We start from the raw sequence: 26,357 nt of genomic DNA on the forward strand, positions 1-26,357 counted from the left end.
CACCCTAGCATATAAAATCTGAAATAGAAGTGATTTAGATGCATGTGTGCGTTCTTTATACACCTGGTATGTTTTCTCACATTTCAAACACAAATCAGTGGGAAAACTTGTCTCTCCTGTTATAATAAACTCTGATATAGTGCATTTTCTCCCCTCAGAGCAAGCAGAAATTGACGATCAGAGGTTTGCGTTTTACTAGGACAATTATGGGCCTATTGCTGTTCTGGAGGAATTACATTTTTCTCACTCTGAAATTTTGTGGTGCCATTTACCTCCAGTGACTGGAAATGAGCCTTTGCTCCAATTCCTTTCCTCATGCTGGGCCCAGACATGCATCTGGGGCACATTGTCAAGAGTGCTGTGTGTAGTGGCGATGGAATGATGGGGTGTCATCCCATTCAAGAGCTCTGCCCCTCCCAAAATAGGTCACTATAACCTCCCCAGGAACTGCACAGGCACCTGCAGTTGTAACATTAACATGTTCCTCAGTAAAAAGAACAGGAGGACTTGTGGCACCTTAGAGACTAACAAATTCATTTGAGCATTAGCTTTCGTGAGCTACAGCTCACTTTTCTTTTTGCGGATACAGATTAACACAGCTGCTACTCTGAAACATGTTCCTCAGTGTAACATATAGGGCAACACCATAATTGCAGCTACGAAATGAACCATAAAGCATCAGTTTCTGATGCAAATTCTTGCAGCATAATGGGAAGGAAAGGGTGAATGGCTGTATCTGACACCCTCTACGTTCAAGACAAAGTCTACGCTAACCCCAACCCCTCATTGATTTGTCTTTATCCATCTGTTGTCTCTTGTCTTATACTTAGATTGGAAGCTCTGGGATACAGGGACCATCTTTTTGACCTTTGTTTGTACAGCACCTAGCACAATGGAATAATGGTTCATGACTAGGGCTCCTAAGAGCTGTAGTAATGCAAAATAAATAATAGCAATAACTCACAGAAACATCTTAGGGCCTACCTGTGTTGTAACCCCTCCCAAGAGCTGGCCAGGGACGATGATTCTTCCAAAGGTTGCCCAGATACCAGTCACTCTGGTTCTCCACTAAGCCAAGAACCTGCTGGCCTGAAAACAAGCAACATGCAAACAGATCATTAAACAAAAGACAATTAGTTTATGGGAATCAAATACAAAACCTGGAGTAGGGCAAGCAGTGGGAACAGAGCCCAGCAGTTCTGATGCTCCCTTCTTTCACATGTTATGAAGATGGGTAATCACCTAACTAAAAACAGGAACATCCTAGTAGTGCAAGCTCATCATGGCTCATTTATCTCCTTTCTCTCCTGGCTAGTCTGAGTAACTAAACACTATGGGAATCTTTGTCACACTGACAAAATTATATATCAACCAGGCGAATCTGAATGCTGCCTGATTTTGGCATACCATGCTGGAGAATCCTTCCTATGAGAAAGACAGGATTAGTACCAGGATACTCTAATATGATGGTCTGTTTATACTTTGATGATAATTTAATTGGAAAATGGGTCTGATATAGAAAATTATTTCCTCTTGCCATTTTTTCCCCTTTAATTTCAGCATTTTCTCTGGCAGAGCAACAGAGGAAATTCCTTTTGCTCTAGCAAATGATGGTTTTGAAGGCTTTAGCTAAAAGAGAAAGTTGCACAGATTTAACTGAGGGCTTGTCTCCACGATGGGGTAATGCACACTCCGGGGTAATGCACACTAAAGCGCACTAATGTGCCGAGAATTCACTGGTCTGCATAGACCCTGCTGGTGCGCACTTAAAGTACTCTAGTGCACTTTAACATAGTACCATTTGAAACAGTACTGTGTGAAAGTGGACTTCACTAGGGAACTTTTAGTGCACACCAGCAGGGTGTATGTGGATCAATTAATGTGCCCTGAGAAATGCTGTATAAAATGGGAGTAAGAAAAGTGACTGTAACAGTTCTTTTGGAAGGAGGGGGAAATTTAATTTGTAACCAGGAAAAGAAAAGGGTGACAATGTTTCAGGGTATGTCTGCACTACAGCTGGGAGATGCAACTCACAGTACTAGCTCAGCTAATAAAGAGCAGCGTGCATACTGGGGCACAGGTGGTGGCTTGGGCTAGCCACCTGACTCCTAGCCTGCCTGACCCCTTGGGTCTGGGCTCAGGTGGCTAGCTTGAGCTGCCACCTGTACCACAATGTCCAGACTGCTATTTTCAATGGAATAGCTCAAGCTAGCATGAGTCTGCTGCCCACACTGGGAATCACACCTCCCAGCTGCAATGCAGACATACCCTCAGTGTATAGGCCCCCTCAGGGAGATTGTGGTGGACAACAGCTGAATGACTGAGACTGGAAACTGTATTACCACCTTTTCTAGATACTATATAAACACCATGCTCTGAAAGGTGAGAACATGGTTTCAAACCTCAAGTCCCAACTACCCTAGCAAAACTGTCATGTTTCCAGTTACAATACACTAGTACCCAGAGATTGGTCAAACATGACATAGCTAGTATGGGACCAAATCAGCATCACCAAAAGGTGTTAGAGCCAGATGAAGACACTGTTTTGAGGGAAGAAATGGTGAGCAGTGTGATTCATTAAAATTCATAAGCACATGGGATGAAGCCCGTTCAGATTAGGTGATCACAATGGTCCCTTTTGGCCTCATAATCTATAAAACACTGATATCTAGAGTAGTGCATGTGAGTTTTGTTCCAGACCATCTTATAAGGGGTAGCTTGGAATAATAAAATAAATAATAATAATAATATTATTATATTATATAACAAAACAAAAATGTATATTATGGGAACATTGTATTAATCATGACATGGTTTGTCATCACCTTGACCAATCTACTTGTGTCAGGGTTCCCTCCCCACTCTGAAACTCTAGGGTACAGATGAGGGAACCCGCATGAAAGACCCCCTAAGCTTATTTTTACCAGCTTAGGTTAAACTTTCCCAAGGCACAAATTTCACCTTTTTCCTTGAACAATATGCTGCCACCACCAAGTGATTTAGACAAAGAACAGGGAAAGGACCACTTGGAGTTCCTATTTCCCCAAAATATCCCCCCAAGCCCTTACACCCCCTTTCCTGGGGAGGCTTGAGAATAAGCAAGATGAGCAAAAACCAGCCTTGGATTTTTAAGACCCAAAAAACCCAATTAGATTCTTAAACACAACTTTATTAGAAGAACAAAAAAAAGATAAGAGAACAACTCTGTAAGATCAGAATGGAAGATAATCTTACAGGCAGTCAGATTCAAAACATAGAGAATCCCTCTAGGCAAAACCTTAAGTTGCAAAAAAACATTTCCTCCAGCACAGCGAATTTCACAAGCCAAAACAAAGAAAACCTAACACATTTTCTAGCTAGATTTCTTACTAACTTTACAGGAGTTGGAGGGCTTGCATCCTTGATCTGTTCCCGGCAAAGGTATCCCACAGACAGACACAAGCCTTTTTCCCCCCCTCCAGATTTGAAAGTATCTTGTCCCCTCATTGGTCATTTTGGGTCAGGTGCCAGCCAGGTTAACTGAGCTTCTTAACCCTTTACAGGTAAAAAGACTTTGCCTCTGGCCAGGAGGGATTTTGTAGCACTGTATACAGAAAGGTGGTTACCCTTCCCTTTATATTTATGACAACTTGTGTGGCCTTTCTTTTTCCATTCCTGTTTGTTCATCTTTTTAGAATGTGAGCAATTTCTGGCAAGGACCATTTCTTCTTCAAAGGCAGTACATCAAGGATGCTACTGAAAGTTAATAATAATAGTTCTGTGAGGAGGGCATGGCAAGTCAGAGGAGGAGGTCAAAAAGCAGATGTGTATGGTTTAGAGGTTGAGTGAAAAGACAAGCACTGTCTCCTTTCAAAAGAAAAAAATATCCATCTGGAGGACTACATGGCTAACACCTGTTGATTCAGGGCTGGAAGGCTAACTGTTCCTTATAAACACCACTCCATTAGAGACAGAGTAGAGTAAATCAAAAGAGAAAACTATTAGTAAAGGATGAGAAAACCAGAGAAGAAAATTCAGGGACAGTCCAACTGGAACTGAATGTCACAGGTGATAAGAACTGAGTGACCCTGCCCATATTCTAATAGTGCATTTCACATCTCAGCAGTTAGCAGATGCTGCTCAGGATTGTACTTCTCACATCAAAAGAAATGCTAGAATCCCATCTGAAATAAACAGATATTTAAATTCCTCTCCATGGAACATCAGTCTGCTTTCATTATTTTATCCCTATACATTACCAAACACAAGTCACAGGGTTCAGTGTTCAAACTGATTTATAATAGGTAATGCACAAACCTTGTTGCTGGTTAATGGATTTGCTCTCCCACCTACTGATCCCAACTCTCCATTTTGAAAGATATTCTTATCCCTCAGCTAGTTTTTCCCCAGACAAAGAGAGAGGGGAAGGCTTAGAAAATAATCTGTGGTTGTATCCTTTTATTTATTTATTTATTTATTTTATTTTCCACTCAAAATAAGGGGAGAACATGAAAAAAAGACTAAAAGAACAATGAAGTAAATGAACAGGAAGGGATCCAGAGAGGGAAAAGAAGAGCAACATGTTGATTTCCATCTGCTAGGAATTAAAATTTTCTAAAAAGTTAAACCAAATCTTTTCCTGTGTCTGAAGTTCCTCTTCCCCTAAACATTATCTGCTCTTTAGCTGCCAGATAAGCCAAGTTGCTGTGCCAAACATCTATCCCTGGAGGCAGTTCTGCTATTCCACCTAAGCAATATGAGTCATTTAGCTATAAGCACTGCTTTAGAGAACTAAGTTCTCAGTGGGTTGGAGTGTGTCCAAGATGACAGGATATATCCCAAAACACAGTTCTGGGAAGTAATTTTTAAGGCGGTATCCATTATCATATTAATCCTCCTGCCTACTTCTAGCCAAAAGGACTGTATGATCCTGGGACAGCCCCAACACATGTGAGCCAGTGTGGCTCCAGGAGACCAGCATCTCCAGGAGCAGTCTGTTTTGGAAAGGCTCATGCAGTGTTATCTTATGTGGGGACCAGTGTGAACAAAATATAATTTTCTGCTGGATCAGCCTTACTCGTAGATCAATAGTAGAAAGTTAAATGTTTTGCAAGGCATTTCCCCATTGGCTAGGGGTCAGAGACATACATGCATCTTTGTTCCAGGCTTGGCACAGGCAATCTACATTAGGGAGGGTCTTTGGGGACAGAAAGTCATAACAGGCTACAGCTAGCTGTAGAGCCCTCTCCTACCAAACAGCAAATCTGGAGTCTTTGGTGCTCCCCAGCCCATCCGGACCAACTATGCCCTCCAAGAGGTGATTAAGCTGCAGGTCATGCCATGCCGCTGGACCAGGTAGGTTGTATAGTTATTGGAATGCTTGGAATAGCAGAAACTGATTCTCTGAGATCAACTGGGAGACCTAAATTACTCCCTTATTCACCCCCTCTTTCCACATTAATGATTTCTCATCAATTTTCAAAAATGGGCCACCCCAAACTACAGCATCAATGTGTGACCTGGGATAGAATTAATAATTTCTAGCAAACCTGGCCCTTGTTTGTCTGGTAGCCTACACTGGAGGGGACATTTTACAATCAAAACAGTAATAGGCTGAAACCAGTCTTCCTGCCAGCGGAGGGAATGGATCAACTCTTATTCCACCAGCAGCCAGGGAGGGATCTGCTCCATTATGTTGTGAAGAGACAGGGCTGCCTGGCTAAAGATAAGAGCTGTATGATAATGATGCCAGTTGGGAAAATGGAAGCCCAGATGTGGCTGGAAGTTGCAATCTACACAAAGCCAGTCTTGGCCTCCCACCCACTCCCCAGATAAATATTTTAAAAATTCCTTGAATTTTCCTAAGATAAAACTGAGGAATAATAACTGGGAAACAACTCAGGATATACGGTATTCAGGGAAACACATTTAATTTGATATTAATTTTTGCCCCAAAGGCTAAGGGTAAGGACTCTCAGTCTGCCTAAATCTCTCACTACCTGGGTTAAAATACACTCTAGATTAATTTTGACCCGATTTTCCATCTAATTGGGGATGAGCATCCCTAAATATTTAATATGTTTGAGTTGCTACTTAAAATAATAAAATCTTTGGTTGTATTCTTTTATTTCAGAGTAACAGCCGTGTTAGTCTGTATTCGCAAAAAGAAAAGGAGTTAGTCTCTAAGGTGCCACAAGTACTCCTATTCTTTTATTTGTATCCTTACTCCCACTCCTCCCCCAGTCACTTCCTTTTCTTGACAACACTGGTCCAAATTCCATCCTCAGGAGCACCCATGGGGGTTTGACAGGACATAAAGCAGAAATTAGCACATACTGTCTTTGTTAAACTGATGCAATGACTTCTCTTCCAAGTTTGAAGTAAGTTGTGAGTGCTCACTTATATTCTTTACTAGTGCATTTCCATTTGCTCTAGACATGGATACTGCCACTGTCTGTTCCAAATTATTCCTTTCTGTAGGATCTGATCTAATGTTAGAGCTAATTAGAAAACAGAACTTCCATCCCTCAGGACATTCTGACATTTAAAAATTTGTTTTCATCCAAAATCGGGACAAAAAAAGTCAAAATTTTAAAATATTTTGCAAGCCAGAAATTCTTAAATATTTTGATCTGGAAACATCAAAATAATCTATGGAAATGTTTCATTTTGTTTGTTAAGCCATTTTGTTTCAATAATGTTGAAACTTTAGAATATTAAATATACAATTTTAAAATTTAAAATAAAGTTAAAGTAAAAAAAATGATAAAAGTTGGAACCAAATGAAATACTTCCTTTCAATTTTGAATCATTTTGAAAATTTTCCACCAAAAATTTCGTAAAAAATCAACATGTTCCCACAAAATGTGTATTTCAACAAAACTGCATTTTCTGACAGAAAACTGTTGCATCAAAAAAACAAAAACAAAAAAAAAAACGACCAGCTCTATCTAATCTGTCTTCTCACTAGCCTTTAACACAGTTTTATTTAGTTACTTTAAAAACGGAATTTAGCACTTATAAATGTGACGGCTAGAGCAATGCATAGCATGGGCAGATGCTGTGAAAAACTCACTCCTCCCACAGCTCTGTGACTACATCTCAGTCCTGATCTGCATCACTCCTACCAGTGATCCCCACCATATACACATAGGTTTCAGAGTAACAGCCGTGTTAGTCTGTATTCGCAAAAAGAAAAGGAGGACTTGTGGCACCTTAGAGACTAACCAATTTATTTGAGCATAAGCTTTTGTGAGCTCACTTCATCGGATGCGTACTGTGGAAAATACAGAAGATGTTCTTATACATACAAACCATGAAAAAATGGGTGTTTACCACTACAAAAGGTTTTCTCTCCCCCCCACCCCACTCTCCTGCTGGTAATAGCTTATCTAAAGTGATCACTCTCCTTACAATGTGTATGATAATCAAGTTGGGCCATTTCCAGCACAAATCCAGGTTTTCTCCCCACCCGCACACAAACCCACTTTTTGTACACATTGTAAGGAGAGTGATCACTTTAGATAAGCTATTACCAGCAGGAGAGTGAGGTGGGGGGGAGAGAAAACCTTTTGTAGTGGTAAACACCCATTTTTTTCATGGTTTGTATGTATAAGAACATCTTCATCGGATGCATACTGTGGAAAATACAGAAGTGAGCTGTAGCTCACAAAAGCTTATGCTCAAATAAATTGGTTAGTCTCTGAGGTGCCACAAGTACTCCTTTTCTTTTTGCATATACACATAGTTCTGCCAATGTTTCTTAATCAAGATCGCCGGTTGCCCCTATTAACACAGCCTTGGTCTTCTCCAGAGCAGAGACTGCAGTGCCAAATGCCGGTGTGCATTTGTGAAGTGGACACACCTCTACCAGGTACTTCCCCAGATTCATTTTACCTCTGACCATGTTGGCATTTGATCCCAGATCTTGTGAGGTGAAAGACTAATGCACTAATCTGCTGTGCCATCAAGCATGGAGTCCTTTTTAAAAGGCAAACAAATAGAGCTATTGTTTCGGATGAGAATACAGTGGCTACCATGACGCATTTGCATTGCTCAGTATGCTGTGCTGTCGGTCTCTCCTTCTTAAGGAGTTATTATAATAAAACACCATGACTAACAGCAAAAGCTTTGTCATTATTTTCTGCTCTGGCCCTGCAGTTATGATTAAGTGCACTCCTCTCGCTCTTTGTTACTCCAGGCACAAGTTAGCTTATGAAAATTAAGCTGTCTTCTTTACTTATTCATACATCATCACTAACAGCCAGACAACAGAAAACAAGGCTGTGATTCTAGTATGTCCAGAGTGAAAATTTATCAAGCAGGCAGAACTAGAGCTCGATCGTCCTGAACCAGGTTGCATTCTGCCTGGCTGAGGGAAGAGTCTTCCTTCAGAAGACAGCTGCCCATCTACTGTATTTTTCACAATGCAGCATTCTGACAGCTCACATAATGAAAGATTCTTCTCACCATGCATAATCTCAGTTGTAGTTAGAAAGAGAACTAACCATGGGAAATGGACATTTCTGAGCCTGACAACTCAGCGTCTTAAATTCTGTTTTCACTTCATGGATTTTTAATGGCTAAGATGCTAGACTAGAACTCAGGAAAGCTGGGCTAAATTCCTAGCTCTACTACAGCCTTCTTGTGTGACCACGGGCATGTAACTTATTCTCCCCATGTCTCAGATCCCCAGCAGTGAAACTGGGGCTAATAATACTTCCTATCTCCCAGTCTGTCTGTCGCATCTATTTAGATTACAAACTCTTTGGAACAGGGACTGTATCTTACTGCATGTTTATACAGCCTCAGTACGATGGGCCCCATAGCTCACGTGAGGCCTCTAGGTGGTACTGGAATAATAAAGTAAGTTTTATTAATATTTTCTAAATTTTCCCTAGTGGACGTTTGAATCTTTTTTTGTCCTAGCAGCTTTAACTGCTTCCGCCTCCTTTACTGCAGTCGCCGCAAGAGCAAGGTACCCTGCCTCCTCTATGATTCCCATGGCACCAGGCCAGTCACCAAAAGTGAGAGTAAACATGGTCATCAGACACTTGTGGCATGTCACCACCTGAACCCTACTGCCCTATGGGAAGTGGGATGTCACCTAAAATGTCCTCACCTGCATTTGGTACAGATTTCCATAATGAATGGTAATCAAAATGTACTTCCCCAGCTCTAAAACTACAACATCAGGATTTCTGTACTAGAGAGATTATTACCGCTTGCTAGAATAGAACTCTATGCTGCTGCTTCTGCCAACTACTTCCACTGTTGTGGTTTAGACACCGCCCCCACCGGCCACAAAACTCTGTACAGAATGAGTCTTTGCACCACAGGTGACTCCCCTGCCATAGCAATATGAATGTCTGTGTTTGTGCTGAGAGGGTGGGTGAGGGAGGAAATTGGACTTTGAGTTCAAGCTTGGTAGGAGCTGGAAATATTGCAGAGATGTTATCCCCCCTACATTTGGGAGAAAGGAATGGAGAATAAAAGGATAAAGGTAGTGAAAAGGGAAAGAAGTAGATATTTCCCAATGCCTGGGCCTCTCTGAATTGGCCACCACTAAGTTATGCAATCATAGTCAGCACTGAATGAATCTACTATGTTACAGTCAGGTGGGGTTATTTTTTGCACCAATATGAGCTTCAACAGTTCCATTACCGCCCCTCCCAAACTTTCATAATCCTCCCCCCCTTCCCCATCACTGCTCACAGCTTTACCATCTCCCTGTCATTCAGACTTGTAACCCTTGTGAGATGTTTGACTGCCCTGGCTTCTCCAACTCTGCTCCACTCCATTGAGCCTGAGAGAGACAGAGAGATGGCAAGCATAAGAATGCCTCTATAGCCTGGTGGTTAGAGCACTCACCTGCAAGGTAGAAGACCAAGATCCAATCCCCACTACCCAATGACTAAATTTTTTATTCACTGTGGAACAGCTTCAACAGGAGAGAAGGGGCTCACATCATACTATCCAATAGCCCAGTGGTTAGGGCACTCACCTGAGAAGTGGTAGCTCCCAGTTCCAAATCCCATCTCCCCCACAACCGGAGGCAGGGGTCTTGAACCTGGTGTCTCCCAGGTGAGTACCCTAACCACTGGACTAAAAGTTATGAGGGAGGTGGCCCTTCCTCCCCACTACCCTCCCAGTGCTTCATACAAGTTCACATATGGGACCCAATCCAGTAGGCAAACTCTGAGCATGCTTACCGGATTGAGCCCCACAGGTGAGGTGGAAAGCCTATCTTCCTCTGGTTTGTACATTTCTCTGGGGCTTAGGTATCTGGATACTTGGCATGGGGCTGCAGTGCACATGCACAGAGGCAGAAACACAAGTGCCTAGGGAACTTTTACTATAAAAAATTAGTCCCTGAGCCAGTTTAGGCAACTACAGGATTTGGTGGCAGCTGAGTAGGGGGTTTGTGAATCCCATTGGGTCCTGATTCTGGGATACAGGCAGCTAAAGTATTATTAGCCTCATTTGTGCCATGCAGGAATTCATGATTATTGAATAAAGATTTCCTCCACCCCCAAAGATGATGAAACTGTCGTGGAGGAATGTGCTGAAGAAATTAAAGTAATTTTTCATGCACTGTCACTATGTCTTTCACAGTTTTATCAATTTTATTATTCAGAGCCTAAAGTTCTGAGTTACACCAAGTGGGTAGCACAGATCCTGTCTGCAACATACATTTTGGTAATGGAGAACTGAGCAGTGGGTTTCCATGTATAACCAATACTTATACTGCACTTTTTATAAATAGATTTCAAAGCTCTTTAGAGAGGAGGGCAGTATCTTTATTCCCATTTTACATATCATAGACTCATAGAAGATTACGGCTGGAAGAAACCTCAGGAGGTCATCTAGTCCAACTCCCTGCTCAAGGCAGGACTAACCCCAACTAAATCATCCCAGCCAGGGCTTTGCCAAGCCGGGCCTTAAAAACCTCTAAGGATGGACATTCCACCACTTCCCTAGGTAACCCATTCCAGTGCTTCACCACCCTCCTAGTGAAATAGTTTTTCCTAATATCTAACCTAGACCTCCCACACTGCAACTTGAGACCATTGCTCCTTGTTCTGTCATCTGCCACCACTGAGAACAGCCAAGCTCCCTCCTCTTTGGAACTTCCCTTCAGGTAGTTGCAGGTTGCTATCAAATCCCCACTGACTCTTCTCTTCTGCAGACTAAATAAGCCCAGTTCCCTCAGCCTCTCCTCATAAGTCATGTGCCCTAGCCCCCTGATAATTTTCGTTGCCCTCCGCTGGACTCTCTCCAATTTGTCCACATGCTTTCTGTAGTGGGGGAGCCCAAAACTGGAGCAGGGGGCCCAAAACTGGGGAAAATATGGGGGAACTGAGGCACAGAGTTGACATGATTTGCCTAAGGTCAGTGAGCAGGCCAGTGGCAGAGCCAGGAATAGGACGCAGGTCTGAGTACCAATCCAGTGCTCTATTCTTTAGGTCACGCTGCCTCTCTCTATATTACAATCCATGTGTGATGATCTCAGCAGCCAAGAAGCATTCAGAGAACCCCAGTAGCACTCTTTTGCTAACTGTCGCATTGACCAGCTCTCCCTTTGCTGGATGAATTGGTGGCTGAGGAGGTTTTTTTCCCTCTCTCCACTTTCCTATAACACAGAGGAGTGGGAATCAGGACATCAGAGTTCTGTTTTCTGTCCTGCCACAGATTTACTATGTGACTTTAGGCACAGCACCTGGCCTTCCTTAACTGGCCAGATGCTGATTTCAGCAACACCGGTGTAAACCTGGAGTTAACGCCATTGAATTCAACTGGTGAAACAAAGATCAGTGTCTGGTCCCGAGTCTGAGTTTCCCCTTTTGTAAAATGGGGATAGCAATCCTTACTTCATAAAGGGCATTTGTTGAGTTTAATTCAACAATGTTTGTAAAATGACTCCAGATGCTTAGAACAGTAAACTAGTATTTATATTTAACAAAACACTGAAATGAACTAAGCTGGACAGAGAGAGAGAGAACATATTAGTTACCCAGTAACTGATAGTGGAGGTTTTTCACATCCTTTCATTTTATATGCCACAGAAAGGGGAAGAAAAGGGAAGCTGCGATCAAAATAAGGGCAAGATATTAAAGGCATGTTTTCCTTCTGAAGTAAAAACTGTCAAGCTTCCTACAAATCGCCCAAACAAGAGTAGATACAACAGAAATGTTTAGAAGTGTGGTTTAACGCAGGTACATCCACAAGAGATTCTTTTTGCTCCATCAGGAGTTGTCCCAGAAGACAGTAGAAGGACAGACGCAGAAAGAGAATGTGACAAGCAAAATGAAAAGGACTATTGTCCTCAGCTCTCCGAACAGAGAAAAACAGGCCCATGCTTGGTACAGAAGAGCTGCAGTCATACACTTGATAACAAAAAAGGTTGTCAAATTAGTGCAAGTGACATTAGAAGTCTAACTGGACCAACATTTCTTTCCCTGTTGGGACTTAGTTATGTTAAAAAAATAAACAAGATCTGTGTAGTGTAAGGAAAGTCCCATTGGCTAGGTGTGTTAATCAGCCTGAGAGATAGTCACAAGACAAGAATGTAGAATTATTCCTCTCTTCGACGGACATAAATTGCTGCATGAAAATAATATATGTCTAATGCTTATTATACTGATGATTGCTCTGTTTATATGAAGAATCTACTCATACTGTTAACTTCAGGCTTCAGGACAAGTTAGGGGGCTCTATCTTTATTGCTAAGAATGATTTATGCACTAGGGGTATCAGCTAGCAACTGTTTTAAACTATTTATTTAGGAAGTTTTAACAAATTTACAGATCCTTGCCATGTAAATATCAGAAACAAAACAATCACTACATCAGTTAGCTTTTGTTTAAAGAGACATAATATAGGAATATAGTAATCAGATCTGTCTTTTTTAATAGGGTACTACCACATTACAGAGTGAGCATCATTATACCTATGTCATTTCCAATTATTTTATTAAACTGAGTGAAATCTCTATATACACATATTGAACAGACCTGGTACATCTATCAAATGTTCATATCCAAACAATTGGATTGGTGTGCTGGGTTTGTTTTTGTTTTTTTTGCAGGTTAATGTACTTTGTCCAAATACTGAATAAAAGGTAACCACATGTCTAGAATATTTACCTGTCCTCTGTCTATCTTCCGGGGTATGTAATTGGTGTGTGAATGTTTCCATAACCAAAACCCTCCCATTTTTTTGAATCATTACTCAATGGTTGGGCTATTTGTTTTCCCAATGAGAGGCTAACAATAGCTGAGCAGCTAGCTACTAGGAGACGAGAGATTAATTCTTTCCTTTTGTGTGACCATTTCAACCCCTGAAGGGTTACCAAAGGATCATTTGATAATAAATATCCAACGATTTGTGGACTGCATCCCAATACACTCTAATGTCTGGACACACCCACCAGATATGCATAACATCTTCTCTTTCACCGCAATTTCTCCAACATTTATCCCCATTCAGTCTCTCTGTTTTTTAACCTGACTGGTGTGAGATACCATTGAAACTATATCTGAAAGAAATGTTCTTTTATTGTGCTGATCCTCTTTTCCAGCTCAAACCTCATTCTTCTGGGGTAATTTGTCTAGCCACATCCTATTCCCAGCATGTCATACATGGACACTTTTTTGTTAGGAAAGCTGTCTGTAAAGATTGATATCAATTAGTTATAATTTTTTCTGTTTCCTAATTGACCAGGCGCAATCGCTTCTATTAAAGTTATATTTCTTATAAAATAGGTTTTCTAGAAAGTTGAGAAAGATAATGCCTGACTTGAAAGTACTGGTACCAAGGGAGAGTGTGCCAGTTAAAGTTAGTTCTGATCTCTAGATAAGTTAGAAAAGTTTCTTTATTGAATAGCTGGCCAACTGTGCATATTCCATCGCTCATTTTGAAACTCTCTGGTTTGCAATTTGGGTTAAGATCTAGATTATTTGCAATGGGTGTCATTAGAGAGGGAAAAGAACTGATTTTTCCTTTAGTCTATCCCAAACCCACAGAGTAGCCTCTGCTAAAGGATGTGTGTAAATTTCTGGCAGGTGTGATTTTTTATTAATGCATGGTAGCCCACTGATATTTGAAATCCTGCAATTTTCTTGTTCAATAAAGACCTAGTATTTGGTAAGGTCAGAGCACCCCCAATCCACTACTGCTTTGAGCGCACCATAGAACATTTGGAACAGCTAGTGCAAACTATTTAATGCCTCTGTTCAAAGTGTCAGCTCTCACTCCTGGTCTTTTCTTATTTTATATAAATTCAAACACCCCCCTCTGTATTCCTGCGAGGGTTTTATCTGGGATAATCACAGAAAGATTTTGAAACAAGGAAGATGTGCTTGGCAGAATATTCATTTTGACTGTGGCTATTCTTCTCAATCAGGAAATTGCGTACTTCCCCCAGCACTTCAGATATTTTTTTCATTTGTCAAAGTAACGGATTGACATTTAAACCATAGAGCTCTTTTAGGTTGTTTGAGATTTGAATTCCCAGGTATCTTGTAGAATTTTTTCCCCCATTTGTACCCAAATGTTTTCTGGGGAAGTGACTTTTCAGAGTCTGGCAAATTTATAGCTAACATTTCAGATTTGGCATAATTTACTTTAAATCCAAATGCTTTTCCAAGGTCCTGGATTTCTTTAAAAAATAATTTTAAGGAAACATTTGGTTTAGATAAAAATAATATTACATCAACTGCATCTAATGTCATTTTCTGATGTGTTCCTGCGAGTTTTATGCCTGTGATGGATCCATTGTTCCTTATCCTCTGTGCAAAAGGCTCCATAGCCAGTGCAAAATTGTAAAGGGGACAATGGAAATCCTTGTCTAGTCCTCTGTGTAATTCAAAAAGGGGAGATTTAACTCCATTAACTTGCAAAGCTACTTTTGTGCTGGTGTAAAGAGCAGTTATCCATTTAAGGACCTGGGGGCCTGTTGCAAGGTAGGTATACCCCTTAGGGCAGTATGGCCCCATGGACCAAGTCTCTAAGGTAGGCCTGGGCTTCAGGACAGTAAGGCCTAGTGGCCGAAGTCTATGTAATCGCCTGTCTTCCCGGGGCAGTATGGCCCAATGGCCAGAGTCATTAGGGCTGTCCCAGATCTCAGGGCAGTAAAGCCTAGAAGCCACAGCCTATGTTGTGGCCTTCGACAGCCCAATTCACTTCCCTGACCATCGGTGGTGCTTGCGCTGGGTCAGAGAGGGTAAGAAAACCCGGGCCCACCCTTCACCAGGTTCCTAGGAAACTGATATTTTGTTGCTCAATTTTAGTCACCCGTCACTACTGTCCCATTCCCCCCATTGCTTCCTACTCCTTCTTCCCACGTGGGAGTTTCCTTGGCACGTTTCATGTCCATTGGCCTCGGCCGGGGTCCTGTCGGCATTCCAACCTGGCTGGCATCAGCATCTGGGAGATCGGGCTCTCTCCAAACAGGAGCCTGTTCTCGTCGGCTACCAGCCCAGACTGAGCTGAGCTGCTCCCTCTTATACCGTGGTCCCAGATAGAGCATGCCCAGCAGGGGCTAGGGGGCATGGCTTCCTCATCCTACAGCATGGGGTTAGCCCCCTCTGGCCCAGGGCGGGGTAGATATATCCCATCACAGGGCCACAGTCCATATGGGACAGAACTTGAAATAGAAAGTTTCACCCTAGTCTATCAATGGCTTTCCTCTGCATTTAGTGATAACAAGAGAAATGGATCTTTTTATGATCTGGCATTAAGGACGACTCCAAGAACTCGCCGAATATTGTCTAAATTAGCTAGTCATTTTAAAGCGGTAAATGTTTGTCCATTGCTAACAGTGGAACACAGTTGCTCCCATCTGCACATCATGAAGTGGGTTTGCTGCACTACAGGCTCAACCAGACAACATTCTTCTGTCTTGTATCTCTAGTCCATGGTATAGGGCATACTTCTGCTTGATGGAACAAAGCAGAGGTTACACAGAGGGGGGGAAAAAAAAGGAAGCAGAATGCCATAGAGATTAGAGTAAGGAGATGTGGGTTCTATTCCTCATTCTGCTACTGACTTGTTGTGTAATCTAAGTCACATCCTTATGGTGCTTCAGTATCTCCATCTGTAAAAGGGCTTGATCCTGCAGAGGCTAGCTACAGAAGTGTTGAGCTTATTAGCACAAGAGAATAGGTGATGAGCAGGATGGGGAACCGGATCCTGCACTAATGAGAAGTGCTGCAAGTTAACTCGTCTGCTGCAGAAGGATGCATGCCTAACTTGCAGGCTGAGGATCATACTTGAGTCCTGACATGACCATTTTTCATCCAAACTCAGATCGTCTTTTTATCCTGCACTCTTGAGAGAAAGAAAGTAATAGGGCAAGGGGGTTGAGACTTATTTCTCTCAACAAGAGGACCGTGTCTAGCACTTAACTCTAAATGCCACCACCGACCATCTCAGCTCACACTTGCACTGACAAGCAATGACCTTGCACAATGTAAGGACTTGTAGAGTCAAGGCAGGCAAGGTGATACCAATACTCACCTTGAACTGTAAAGCACCTGGAGATCCTGGGATGAAAGGCACTATACGTACTATTTGTTGCTATTAAATATTTATTACTATTTATTGTGATCTCTCAGATGGTCACTCCAGGTAAGGCGCACACCTATAAAATGACGATGAAGTGGTTAATATTTCCTGACAAAGAATCAAATTATTCTTTAGAAGAAGGGAAAAAAATCTTCAGACTTTTGCAAATAAATGTTTGCTGATGGCTCTAAAGATTTTTAGGCTGGTTACCTAACCTCCATCTTATCACTGGCATTTCTCATTCTTTCCTGTTTATTTGCTTAGTGCTTAACGGTTCCTTTCATCTTGAGGAACACCACAGCAAAGAGGAGGGAGCTAGTGTTGACTGAGTAAGAAAAGAACCAAGTGCTATGAAAATCAGCTCCTTCAAGCTCTCTCTCTCTCTCTCTCTCTAATTATTCCACTAGCACAGGTCTTGCTTTAATTGAAACAAACAGATGAAAAATATGATCCGAACAGCTCACAGGAGAGCAGAATGCTATTCCACCACTCTGAGCCAGTGAGACTTGTTATAAAAGGGTTAAAGTTTAAAAGCAAATAGGTGAGAGAGTTAGAGAAGGTGCAAATGTCAGGAGGTGGATATGTTGTTGATAAGGGGCAGAAGGGTGGACGGGGAAAGACTTGCTGTCCAGTGGAAGGCAACAACTCTCCTAATGAATTCTGCACACCATCTCATTCAACTCTGTAATATTTCACTCATTGATTTTACTGTCAAATTAAAAGGCACTTGCTCCAAGTGGCATTTAGTGAGACAGAGGGGGAGAGACCTAGACTTCATTACTTGGAGTTTGCTCTCTGGATAATGTTGATGTTACATGGGTAGAAAGCAACAGAGGGCAAAAGTCCACCGCTTCTGATGTCTGGAACATCTCTTTGGTTCACTTCCTGGCAGGTGAAGGGCTTTTAGTTTCATCAGACTGTAGTCTGCCTCACCTGTTATCTGCAAAAGCTTATGAAACGGTTTGGCTCATACTGTCCTCACCCACAAGCTTTATGCAACCAGATCTCATGAGAGACACTCCAGAAGCAGAATTCACTGCTGGTGTTGATGGCCATTTCTAGACTTTCCTTCCATTTTGGAGGTGGTGGGCAGGCGAAGGCTATGAATTGTTGCACTTTGAGACTTGGCTAAATGGATGTTATTGAGATGCAGAGTTACGGTAAATCTACCCAAAGTATTTACCACTGTGCTTCCAAGAGAAGACATATAGGTTCTTACTCAGCCGAGCCTGTCCACTCTAGCCCCGGCATTACAAATGCCATCAGAAAAAGCCCGAAGTGTGCTGGCTGACATTCACTGCCAATGGCTGTAGGAAACAGAAGGTGGCTAAGAACTCTGAGCTGGTTTTAGTCACAGCAGTAAATGAAGAGATAAACCAAAGAGCACCAGCAGGTGGGAGTGCTGCCTATATACAGAGTGAGCTTGCAGAAGGAACTTACAGAAAACTGAAACTCTGCTGTTTAAAAAGGCGCACCGCAAACCCTTTTAGACGAGAAATTGGTAACATTAAAATCCCCTCCCTTTGGGTAGTTATTTGCAGCAGCACATGGCCGGAGGGGTAGGACCACACGATCCATTCCTGCATGTAAATGAGATCCAATAAGATGGAGGAGTAGGCTCATCTGCTGTTTACCTATGACAGCCCAACAGCTGCTATTCTAGCTATGGAGAGTTGGGGACCCAGAGTTTATACCCGCCCTTTCCCCTTGAAGTCTGATGTAGACAGGGGGAAGAAGTATGGTGAAGCCTCAACCTAGGAGAGTAATAAGCTTGGAGGGTAATTATCAGTCTTACTTTTGAGAGAGATGCTGAGATGGAGACTGGTCACCACAGGACTGTCTACTGGGAAGAGGGGCAGGGTAAATGTATAATGCCATGGGAGGAATTGGATGCATCTTGCAGGTAGTACCGCTGGGATAAGGATAAGGAATGAGATCAAGCAGAGTGCGGTCAGAGCCCAGACCAGAACCGAGGAAGTTTTGAAGCTATTTTTGTATTTTGTTTTGAGGAAGGGGTGGGGAAAAGGTCTACAGCAAATTTTTGGGGGAAAGGACAAGAGGGAAGCTGCTGCTGGCCATGGAGGGTCTGTTGTGAGAAGAACAGAGAGCATAGAGGATGTGTATTTGAAGAAATATATTGATTTGTAATAATATTAACAACATGAACATTAACATAATATATTAAAATATTTGTATAATCATACAGGGCCTGATTCTCCCCTCACACTGGTAAAAATCAAGGGTAATGCAATTTAAATCTTTGGGCCAGATGCTCTATTGGGTTAAACGGTCATAGGCTCCACTGAAGTTAATGAGGTTATGCCATTTTACACCAGCTGAGAATCTGGTCCAGTGCACATTGGAGTAAGATGCTGTTCTTCTGCTGATGCACGTGAACCAGGATGTCAAAAACTCTACATCTTCACATACCTTTAGCCACCCTCCCCCCCCCCCACAAAGGCTGCAAATTCTGTGACAACTAATTCAATCTGAAAACAAATTTTGGTATTGAAGTGACTATAATGTTATTAGTAACGGGGCTAAACAAAAGAGTGATTTTTTGAAAAAGACGATTTTAGTCTCTCTTTAAACAATGCTGTCACAGAGTCCAAGATGGTGCAGCAAAAGCACCAGAGGAAAGAAACCTCTGCACCTCCGCAAAAAACAAACAAACAAAGTAAAAGCACTAGAAATTCTTATGACATCATAGATCCTGGACCCCAGCCGTGCAACCCTTGCAAGAAAGCATTCAAAAGGCAAAAAGCCACTGTACTAATTAATCCTCTTATCCTCTACTAATGCATGAAATGTAAGCAGCATTCCCTTTATGATGCAGTAAAACAATTTTTATGGGTTATCTATCCAACTCATGTCAGGATGTATTTTTCAAATCAAAAAGGGTAAGAACAAGGAGTCAAGTGAGCATAAATCCCTATTGCTCATTTCCCTGGTTATTGACCTAGGGCCAACAGGGAAAGCGATATAAAAAGAGAAAGTTGTAGAATTTGCAACTAGCCTTGGCTAGCACTCATAGCACAATTGCAAGCGGGCACTATAAACTCTTCCTTAAAAAGTGAACCTATTAGTTAGATTACATAACAGTTACTGGCAGAAGGTCCACATGATGACCCCTCTTTGCGTTCAAAGTGCTATCACGAGTTAAAGTTAATTGGCTCTGCCTTACCTGAACAAAAAAATCTCAAAAAATGTACACAGGATATGTCACTCCTTATTGGCATGTGGTGTAAGGCTGAGGTGGCGTCTCTTTCAAAGGAGTGCAGCAGATCTTGTAGACCCCCATACCTTCAATAATCAATATGAATTACAGTTTGAAACCCATTAAATACTTTTGCAGCAAAGAAAGGGGATGGCACAAAGTCCTGAAAGGCAGCAACAATTCAATATGAATTCACAGATCATAAAAAGTACATGCCAAAAGAAGCACCACAGGTGTCACCAGGGGTTCAACAAAGAGCAGTGGCGCGAAAAAAGTGCAGCATTAAGTTCTCACTTCAAGTCTGATCAATACTATACTGTGCTTGGCCAAGTTTCCAGGGTAAAACTGGAATCTTTGGAGTTATGGCTGTTAAGTAGCGTAGCCCTAAACTTGAAAACTAAGAATGCCTCAAATATTTAATACCTTACGGGTAAAAAGCTCACCTGTTCTAGACTGTTGATTTCCATTTTGCAGCTGTGATTATTTTATTGCTCTTTTTCTTTAAGGATTGTTTAATAGTTAATGAGAAGGAGAAACAAGGAAAGTAGCAAGGGGGCTGGAACAATTTTTATAGTGAGGGTGCTGAAAGCCACTGAACAAAACCACAAACCCTGTGCATGATAGAAGCAGTACACTCAGTTGCTGTTATTGCTTCAAGCCAAGATGCTGCTGCACCCCTCCCCCGCAGTTCCACTGCCCTGAGCTGAAGGGACACCTGGGATGATAGAGAAGTTTACGCATACGTTTGTAATGCAAGCAGGCAGCAAAGGAGGTTGATGCAAATTTGGGTTAAATATGCAACGTTATCACCTGAGAAATCAGGCAGGGAACAGCTCCTCTGTATAAGGTGCTGGTGCAGCTATACCTGGAAGACTGCATTCAGTACTGGGCACCTCATTAGCAGAAAGGTACTGATGGTTTGGAGGGAGTACAGAGAACAGAAACAATATGACATTATGAGGAAAGTTTAAAGAACTAAACATATGTATGACTTGGCTAAGTAGATAAACCAATGATAATTTATGGGTGGGGGGAACACAAGAATCTAAATATAACTAAGACTTTGTTTTTACAAAACACTTAGTTTGCAGCAAGTGGGGGTGTAAATCTAGCTTGCTGTATACTAAGTGTCCGGCTGGGCCTTGCTGCCATGCACCAAAAGTTCTCTAGTGTGCTTTAATCTCACTACGGGACTTCTAGTGTGCGTCAGCAGGGTCCACACAGACACAGTGCACAACAGTCTAGTGTGGGGTAGATTTACACCCCTGCTTGCTGTGAACTAAGTGTTTGTACAGAGAAGACCTTAAAGTTGTAAACACCAAGAAGGGAAAGGGCAGAGCCAGGGGATAAGTAGGAATACTAGAATGAAATATCACGGTGAAGATTTAGGCTGGATTTCAGTGAGATCTAGTACACACTAGAGGTGAAATCCTGACTCCTGTTGTCTTCAGTAGAGCCAAGAGTTCACCTTAGAAGCATCCATCACTTGGGATGGGACATTTAAAACTAGACTGGTCTAACCTCTAGAAAATGCAACATACTGCCAGTCAGGATGGACTAGAATACCTACTGGGTAGGACTGTAACTTCCTCCATTGGAGACCTCCATCAACCACCTCTGTCCCTTTAAGAAACCACACTGACCATTTTAATTTTGGTTCATTGGCAAAGGTTTATTTTCTTTCTTTGCAGTTTATGAGTGGGTGAACAACTTATGAAGTCCCCTTCAGTCTCAGCAATCTCAGAGTTGCTTAATCCATCCATCCCCAGTGAAACCAACTGTCCATGGATATTTTTATCCACACTAATTGGCTCTAATTTCCAGTCTGGTCACTAGCAGGCTTCTTCAATCTGTGTGAATGGAATCCTTCCCAGGGTTCTCTGGAAGAACTCCCATTCCCTTGATGTTATGGATGGATCTGTAACTGAGCCCAGGTAGCCTACTTCCTTCCTCTCCCTGAGCCTGAATTAGCTCCTTCCCTGCCCTCAGAGTTCAGGGGATCTATACACCTTTTTATAAAGTTGATTCCAGCTCTAATTTATATGATTCTGCTCACTGCGTTCAGTGTGTAAAATCAGACTGTTAATGGTGCTTTATAAAAATCAATCTGAGACCTAGGGTCATTTTGACTGATACACGTGCCCCCTCAGAATATAAAAGCATAAACAATCATCATTAAAAAAAGAACACAAGATGTTGATTTCTTCACATCTAGAATGAGGTGCGACGGTGATTGAAAATAAGGCTGTTATTCTGCCACCTGGATTCAGCCCATAAATTGCAAACAAGGAGCTCGTAGCAACAAACTCCCGTGGCCTAGATTAAATGCTGGGACCACCTTCCATTAATTATCACCACACAAAGAGGAACTCACCTCCTGCCTTCTGTGAAAGGAAAATAAACACTTTCCCGTTTAACATTATAAAATCAATGAGGAGAAAGGAGAAGCCCGCTTGCACGCATGCATTGTAGGAAGGGAAGATTTATGTAACCTGTGACATAAGTCACTAAGGCATTAAAAAAAGATCATTTATCTGGTTTGGTGAAGGAGCATAGGTCTTCCATATATCATTATCAGATTTAGATCAGCTCTCAGAAAAGAAAAGTACCAAATGCCATTTTATTTTGTGACAGATGGGATGGCTCCCCCTTCAGAAAGACTGGATGAGGGCCGACTCTGCAGCTGATCATAAATTATTAACTAATTTGAACGATTTTCTCCCCTCCTCTCTTTCTCCAAGTCCTCTAAGCTAATTTGGTGGCTAATTCAAGGACAGATCTAAGAAAGTAATTATCAGGCAGGTAAAATAGGATTAAATAAATGCTCCAAGGCAAGGCAAGGCTGGGATTCTATCACTGAATCTTCACGTAAATTATTTGTGGTCAGGATTAAGGTATTTAATTAAATCATCTTTGTGTTGATAACACAGAAAATTATTTTTTTTAAATTATTGCAAGAAGGAAAAAATTATCTTTCTGTTTGGTTTTTAAATTTTATCAGGATTCTGTAATTTCAAAAACAAAATGTTCAAAACCTCATTGACTCACCATTAAGAATATTAGGATAAATCAAGATACCTTGGAAGTTCCCTCACTTTGTGCTTGTTCTCCTCCCCTCAAGGATTCTTGTGAAGCATTAAAAATGCATGGCTGGGGGTGTTTATGGAAAAGCAGCAGCCTCCTGACCACAGAAGCAATATTTTAAAAAGCTCTGGGCCAGCCTTACCAAGGCTATATGTAAGGAGGTCAGCTGCTAACTAAGCCCATGAGTCAATATTAGATTGCTTGGGGGAAAGGGGAGTGTTACCGAAGGAAAGGGGATCAATTTTGAGGGAATTTTTTGTTGTTTTTACACCTGTGATACAGGGTGAAAGGGAAGGAGTGGTTATTTTAAAGGAAAGGGAGAAGTGAAGGGCCGGGGGGAGCTTTTGGTCCCTGCGAGAGAGAAAGGGAAGTATTAGGATGTTGTGGCTTCTACGGTTAGGTTGAGGGGAGGTTTCCAATTTTATTTTCATGGGCCAGAGAGTGGTTTAGTTAGGATATTTTTGGTTGTGTCTTGTCCCACTCCTCTGCCATCATAGGGTTATGATGGCCATCCCATTAGTAAGGAGTAGAGTGGGAATCAGTATGTAGGGAAGGGGAGAAAGGTAGGACAAACTCCCCCAGTTTCATGGGACTAAGAGACCTGAGGGAGGTTGAGTGGCAGAGCACGTGGGTAAGGATGGGAGTTCCTGGGGATTGAAGGGAAGTAGGGTCTTATGTATATGATTGTGAAGGACTGGGCTAGATATCAACACATGCACCTGCGGCGACAGTGGCTCCATCCCTGTAACAGACCTCTAAGAAGCTAGACCTATGCTATCAGGAGCTGAGGATACTAAGACCCGGGGCAGCATGAGGCATGTGGTAGATTCTTCCATCCCTGTTCAGGTGGGCAAGGGAGACTCAGCAGTATGAGACCTCCTTCCTTATGATACCATCACAGGACACTGCGGTATACAGATGGCCTGAGACAGATGAAGCAGGAAGGAAGATAACTAGAGCTCTGGTGGCAGAGGTTGTAGCCCAAGTCTGACTGAGTGCAACCAAGAACGTTTGAAGTCTTCACTATGATGGAGACAGAGAGGCGTTTCTTTGAAGTCCCAAGCAGCTAAGCTGTTCGGAGACGTCAACATCTGAATCTCGTTTGCTCCCACTTGTCTGCAAAGTTGAATGAAAACATCTCACATTGTGATACAATCTAGTTGGTGGATAAAATCACATGGAATTGGACTAGACTGTCCAGCCAGTGTCAACCAATATGGTTTCGGAAGCTATTACTTGCTATTTGGACCTAATGTTCTTCTTGGCTGGAACAAAAATTCCAATGGGGTAAGATTGGGTCTGGTCTTATTGGAGACACTCAACATCTTCCTTCACAAGATAAAGGTGTTATCACCTTTTACAGACCGTGTCTACTTGTTTTCACTGGTTCAGTCAGTGTTCTTAATTTCAATCTTTTTTAATTTCAAGCCACTGCAAAAACTAGAAAAATAATACCTTGGACAGAATCAAGACAGTGACAACAAATACAAAGTATCGTGAATTGATTTTTGGCCTGACAAATCTTGATAGACTTCCTTTAAATGACAGCTAAGAGCTAAAATCTACATCTGGTAGAACTCTGTTTTCCCCTCTGCTATATTAAAGAAAATGAAGTAAATCTTTTTTCTGTGGGGGAAAAAATAAGGTAACTAAAATATTATAAGATCTTTTCATTGTTCACTCCTGCTGACCCTTACAATTTAGGAAACATTCTTGTGGTATCTGTGGCCAAACAGAGTGGAGGGAGATTATTCATTAAGAATATTTCCTTTCATGATAATTAACATATATTATTTCAGTGGTGGGGTACGCCCAAATAGCTTCCATGTATGGATGATACCAATTATTTGCATGTACATGAATGCGTGCACAATAAGGATCACAATCTAAAACACACTGAAGTAAATATAAAGACTCTCACTGATTTCAGTGGGCTTTGAATCATGGCCCTTTGAACACACACACACATATACAGAGATCATAGCACTAGTCTTATGGACTCTTGGGGAAAAAAAGGAACAGAAATAAAGGTCCCATACTCTTTTCATACTGGTAATTTCCAGATAGACCCTATCCATTATTCACTGGGAATAACGCCAAACTTGAAGAGTGAGTGTATGTGCACGCGCCCACATCCACACCCAGCACCTGCCAATGAAAAAAGAAATCAAAATAAACTAATAAAATTAATTAAATTCTGCATAAGGATGGGAGAGAGGGAGGTTCAGAGAGGAAGCTACAAGATGTGTGCCGTACTACATACTAAAATGTTCCCTCTGTATTACTCAGAGGTGATTCAAAGAGCCACTGAGGCAAACTTTGATATACTTTATCTGGACCATTTAACTATCATGTAGTTGTTCTTCATTTCCTTTTCCATCTTTACTGATTGTCAATATATGTGCATGTTTTATTTAATCTCTCAGCTTCATAATTAGTCAGAATCCTCCTGCCAGACTCATTTGCTTGATGTCACAATCCCATATTTGTGACATCAAAATCATTTGCACGATGATGGATTGTGATATGCTTGAATGAAACTGGCAAGAGGGTCAGGTTTGATTAGAAAGGAAAGAGCTTCTGTTTTATACACACACACACCTTGGTGATACTAATCAGTAATTAAGGGAAGGGTTAATCCAAGGAAACACACCTGGTTACTCTGAATTTGGGAGGGAGTTGATAGCGATGGGGGTTTGGTAAAATAGTTCTAAGACTATCATGTAGGTGGCAGAGGCTCTTTAAACCTTTGAGGATTGACTGAAATTAATTCATAAGAAAATTAATAGATTTCTAGCACATTTATATTGGATTGCTCTGATAGGGAATGTCACTTTATAATTATGTTGCAGCTGTGATCAAGAGGCTGGATCTGGATTTGATGCTACAAAATCCTTGGTTCGTCTCCCTTGGCATGAGGAATACACTCCATGTCCATATTTTTTCCTCTTTATCAGCTCTACTCTGTAGAGCAAAGTAGACTATGTTGGAGCAACAAGGGTCCTAGGTGCATGGTTAGTGTAGATATCTGGATGCTGGATTAAAATTAGGTGCATACTGGAGCAAGGGCATCTGTCTATTCAGATGTTCTCTCTCTTTCAAGAGTGCCCCCAGTGGAGTTCCAATACCATCAAGCCCCCTGAAGTCCAGGTTTGCTGGCTTTGAAAAGCTGTTGAATAAAACACACTCAGTGTGGTACTCTTAGATGTTAGCAAATGCCAACAGCTATAGACCCTGCATAAAATGAAACCTGTAGTGTGAGAGAGAAACAGAGAATGAAGTCCCTGCATTCAGAACCACTATATCACAGAGGATGCATATGGGGCCAAGTTCAGACCTGGTGTAAGCAAGGTGCAGCGGACCCTCGCTAGAATGCGCGTCGCTAAAGCGCAGATTCACATATAGCACAGTTGAGGCAGTGGATCCCAAATTTAAATATTTATATTGGGATCCATGGTAATGCGGCCCCCGCTATATTGTGGTACCATGCATGGATCCCAAACCCCACATT

General features: G+C 41.8%; 1 protein-coding gene across 4 annotated transcripts in view; it reads right to left on the bottom strand.

The window, feature by feature from the left end:
• The window catches only part of LARGE1 (LARGE xylosyl- and glucuronyltransferase 1), a 375,539-nt gene that overhangs the window by 99,733 nt on the left and 249,449 nt on the right, over nucleotides 1-26,357 (bottom strand). For all 4 annotated transcript variants that reach the window (XM_043542469.1, XM_043542463.1, XM_043542466.1 and 1 more), the window contains one exon: nucleotides 985-1,089. In XM_043542469.1, coding sequence (XP_043398404.1) covers nucleotides 985-1,089 — 105 coding nt within the window. The remainder of the gene's footprint in view (nucleotides 1-984; nucleotides 1,090-26,357) is intronic.

The sequence above is a fragment of the Chelonia mydas genome, chromosome 1 (assembly GCF_015237465.2).
Source record: "Chelonia mydas isolate rCheMyd1 chromosome 1, rCheMyd1.pri.v2, whole genome shotgun sequence".
NCBI classification, from domain to species: domain Eukaryota; kingdom Metazoa; phylum Chordata; order Testudines; family Cheloniidae; genus Chelonia; species Chelonia mydas.